The sequence below is a fragment of the Anarrhichthys ocellatus genome, unplaced genomic scaffold (genome assembly GCF_004355925.1).
Source record: "Anarrhichthys ocellatus isolate YVR2014 unplaced genomic scaffold, GSC_Weel_1.0 scaffold4605, whole genome shotgun sequence".
NCBI classification, from domain to species: Eukaryota; Metazoa; Chordata; class Actinopteri; order Perciformes; family Anarhichadidae; genus Anarrhichthys; species Anarrhichthys ocellatus.
In genome coordinates, this window is record NW_022284579.1 from 1 (window position 1) to 4,232 (window position 4,232).

The 4,232-nt window shown below is 44.4% G+C and overlaps 1 protein-coding gene across 1 annotated transcript; it reads left to right on the forward strand.

Moving 5' to 3' along the window:
* The first annotated feature begins 134 nt into the window (after nt 1-134).
* Nucleotides 135-4,221, forward strand: eif6 (eukaryotic translation initiation factor 6). Its single transcript, XM_031841522.1, has 5 exons — nt 135-753; nt 2,708-2,793; nt 3,014-3,189; nt 3,380-3,556; nt 3,763-4,221. Exons 1-5 carry the CDS (start codon nt 647-649, stop codon nt 3,949-3,951), a joined length of 735 nt encoding a protein of 244 aa, XP_031697382.1. The 5' UTR covers nt 135-646; the 3' UTR covers nt 3,952-4,221.
* The last annotated feature ends 11 nt before the right edge of the window (nt 4,222-4,232 follow it).

The following is a 4,232-nucleotide window of genomic DNA, read 5'->3' on the forward strand; positions in this document are numbered from 1 at the left end:
TGTTATCTTTGTCTAATATTTAAATTTGTTTGATGATCTGAAACATTTAAGTGTGACAAACATGCAAAAAAATAAGAAATCAGGAAGGGGGCAAACACTTTCTCACACAACTGTGTATGTATGTATGTATGTATGTATGTATGTATGTTTAACTCACAGGCTGTATGAATGCATAGACGGGTCTCAAATACTTATCCTATGATAAGTATTTTGAACAGGCATCGACATCTACCACCAACTGTGTCCTCCCAATCTCGTCCACAGCCTCACTAACGAGTGGTGGATTTTCCAGCAAACTGTTTCGTTTATATTCTTTAATAAGAAATCATAGAAACTGAAAGAGGAGAAGCGATCGACGTGTTTATTTCCTGTTTATTCGGTGTGGGTCCTGAAGGCCACTCCTCCACACATCTGTCTCACGCACTCCAACATAAACCAGTTCATCATCACCAGTTAAACTCACACAGCGGCTCAAATAGCACAGCCGCTAAACTGGTGATTATTGAATCAACACTAACGTATATAACGTGACTCCTAGCAGCTCGTGTGTGTGTGTGTGTGTGTGTGTGTGTGTGTGTTTTTAATTTTATTAAAACATGTGTTGTTGTTCCAGGATCACAAGCTAACCCTCCTCCTCTTCGTCATCATGGCCGTCAGAGCATCGTTTGAGAAGAACAACGAGATCGGCTGTTTCGCCAAACTGACCAACACGTACTGTCTGGTGGCGGTCGGCGGCTCGGAGAACTTCTACAGGTGAACACTGTTTTATTACACGTAGTTTGATTTAGATCAGCCGGCTGCATTCACCCGGTTTGTGTCACGTTAGCATGGCGGCTAAAGTTAGCTTCAACGGCTGTGACGTCATCAAAGGTCAATCTGTGCAGTTTTACTTCATGTGAGATGATGATGTGTGTGAAGTTGAAAGTACACGTGAACACACAAGTCAGTAATCTGTTCGTCTGACGGGTCTTTTCGTGCTTTTAGTTTGTAGAATAATGAATTAGATGTTATACAGTTTGGTGGATGGAGAACAAAATGATGAGCAATGGTTCAACCAAACCGACAAAAGATCTTCTGAGCAACAAGCTGAATAAAAAGAGAATAAATCATCATCGGTCCAAGAAACGGGAAGTTTAGCATCAAAATGTGAGCAGAACTGAAAGGAACCTGAAGAGCTAAAGGTCTTAATGAGAGAGAAATAACCAAGTATTTAATTCACGCTAAATATATAATTAATAGGCTTTACCATGTTGTTGTTCATATGAAATATATATTTATTGAAACATGCTACATCGTTCTGTGTCTTTATCGAGATATGAATTTCTTTGTCAGGATGGAAGATTTTTGGCCGTATCCGTGAGCCCTATGAACAACTTCCTGTTTCACAATAAAACAGTTTAGAGCTGTAAGTTCATCAAAGCTCTTCTTCTCTTCTTCTCTTCTTCTTCACAGTAGGAACAGAAGGTTGGTCCAGAGTTAGAACTGTTATTAATATTACAGGTGGAACTTTGGACCGTTTCTCTGATGGAAACAAACAGGTTGTAGCTTTGTGGTGTTTATTCTCACAAACTCATTATTATTACAATGGTTGTAAATTATAAATGTAAATGGTGAATATAATATTTAATATGTCAGACCTCCATCATTCAGACTGAGATCTTCATATTATCAACTCTCAGGATGTGTTGAAGTCTCTCAACCAAAGAATAAACTAAACTCCAAACTGAAAGCTGATTGATGTTTTATTACAGACTAACACGAGACAATCATTCATATTTAGAGTGAGATGATGAATCTGCTTAATGCAAATTATTATTATTGCTTTGAATGCGTTTGTTTGCCAAAGAATTACAGAAACGTCAAACTTAAGGTTGTTAGTTTTAATCCCAAATATAGACATCAGTAATGTTCCCGCTCTGTAAACATTATGTTATGATTGTGTTTTATATTGTTATTAGTTAGCAAACGTACAGAATACTTATTTTAAAAATCATCTCCAACGCTTTAATTGCAGGTAATATATCTTTAATTAATGTAACAAACATTAAGTAACGTTAACGTCTCGGTAAGAATTAAAGCAGTCGCACCAAAGCTCATCTACAAATACGACAACTTAAAGTTTCCTTCTTCACCGGACAGATCACTTCATCGATTTACACGATCATGAGGATCCAACTAGACATTCAGCATCTTACTGTTTACTGTTTACTGTGTTGTGGTCCGGCTCTGGAACCACAGCAAAACGTCACGAAAACTCAGGCAGGGAGCTAAACAAAGAAATACCTTTATGAACAAAAGGTCAGGACATTTCCAATTGCAACACAGAAGAGCATTCTCGTAGAATGCCAGACGGTTTGACTGCTGCTGCCAGACACTCCTTGTAGCACACCAGGTGTGTCAGAGGGGAAGAAGGCCAGCACTTCCTCCGGATGGGGCGGGTCTTGTAGGGCGACGGCCGTGGCCAGCTGCCTCCAATCTTCCTGATGTCCCTCTAACGATCCAGGAACACTGAAAGATAGACACTCCCTGCCAGAGGCCCTGGGCCGTCACAACTGTAATCTCAACATTTTAAAGTGATTGATAAACACCAGTTTAGTGAACCCAGCTGTGAGAGGGTTCCTGTGACTCTGTCCTCTGTTGGTGGAGCGGTGCACCGACGGCCGACTCACTGAAGAACAGGAAGTGACGATGTGTGTTTGTGATGCAGTGTGTTCGAGGGGGAGCTGTCAGAAACCATCCCGGTGGTCCACGCCTCCATCGCAGGCTGTCGCATCATCGGGAGGATGTGTGTGGGTGAGTAGTGATGTCTCTCTCTCACACTCACACACACACACACACACACACACACACACACACACACGATCCTTTACAACAACACTTTTCTTTCATCTTTTGATTTGAATCTTTCCTCACTTTGTCTCCTCTCCTCATCCACCGTGAACTAACGGCTGTTATAACGTGACAGTATCTACCCCGACGAGTGTGTTTAAGTGTGTGTGTTGCTGCTCCTCAGGTAACCGTCACGGCCTCATGGTGCCCAACAACACCACGGACCAGGAGCTGCAGCACATCAAGAACTGCCTCCCAGACGCCGTGAGGATCCAGAGGGTGGAGGAGCGGCTGTCTGCTCTCGGCAACGTCATCGCCTGCAACGACTACGTGGCTCTGGTCCACCCCGACCTCGACCGGGTGAGACACACACACTCACTGTTATAATACTAATAAGTTATCTGTGTAGTCGGAGTCTGAACTACGGAGCGTATCAAGCCCTAAACTATTTTATCCACACTAGTACTCGTATCTATACTGCTTATTGGTTCAGTTCCTTATTGAACTCTCTCTCTCCGTCTGTCTCTCCCTCTGTCTCTCTCTCTCTCAGGAGACGGAGGAGATCCTCGCTGACACCATGAAGGTGGAGGTTTTCCGTCAGACGGTAGCTGAGCAGGTCCTGGTCGGCTCCTACAGCACGTTCAGCAACCAGGGCGGCCTCGTCCACCCGAAGACGTCCATAGAGGACCAGGACGAGCTGTCGTCTCTGCTGCAGGTTCCTCTGGTGGTGAGTTCATCATCCACCAATCAGAACGCAGCAAGAACTGTTTCCTTCACTTAAAAACAGTCCGTCACCTCACACCTCCAAAGACACGCCCCTAGACACGCCCCCTACATTATCACGATGAACGTAAACAAACACCATGGCTGCTGTTAGAGCTCACAGCATACCGTCTGTGTGTGAGTTAACCCTAAAGCTCACTTCCTGTCCAGGCCGGCACGGTGAACCGGGGCAGTGAGGTCATCGCTGGCGGGATGGTGGTCAACGACTGGTGTGCGTTCTGCGGTCTGGACACCACGAGCACCGAGCTGTCCGTCATCGAGAGCGTCTTCAGGCTCAGTGACTCGGCTCAGCCGTCCGCCATCGCCACCAGCATGAGGGACTCTCTGATCGACAGGTGAGACGCTCCTCTTCCTCCTCTTCATCGCTCACATCTGGAGACAGTCTCTACTTCCTGTTTTACACACAGAAGAGATCGTAACACTCAACAGACTGACTCATTAACACTCCATCTCTCTCTCACACACACACACTTCCATCTGTTCACTCTGTAACTGCTCACTGTTTGCAGCTCAGTTTAACTTGTTTTGTTTTTGACTAAAGTTACGTCTCACTGGACTTAGTTTACTTAATCTTTTGTCCACCAGGGGGCGACTCCTCTGGTTGTATAGAAGTCTATGAG

Excerpts from the sequence above, each read along its gene's own strand:
- eif6 (XM_031841522.1), top strand. The coding sequence starts at position 647 with ATGGCCGTCAGAGCATCGTTTGAGAAGAACAACGAGATCGGCTGTTTC. Across the intron at positions 2,794-3,013 it reads CATCGGGAGGATGTGTGTGG|GTAACCGTCACGGCCTCATG; the intron begins GTGAGTAGTGAT and ends GCTGCTCCTCAG. Across the intron at positions 3,190-3,379 it reads TCCACCCCGACCTCGACCGG|GAGACGGAGGAGATCCTCGC; the intron begins GTGAGACACACA and ends TCTCTCTCTCAG.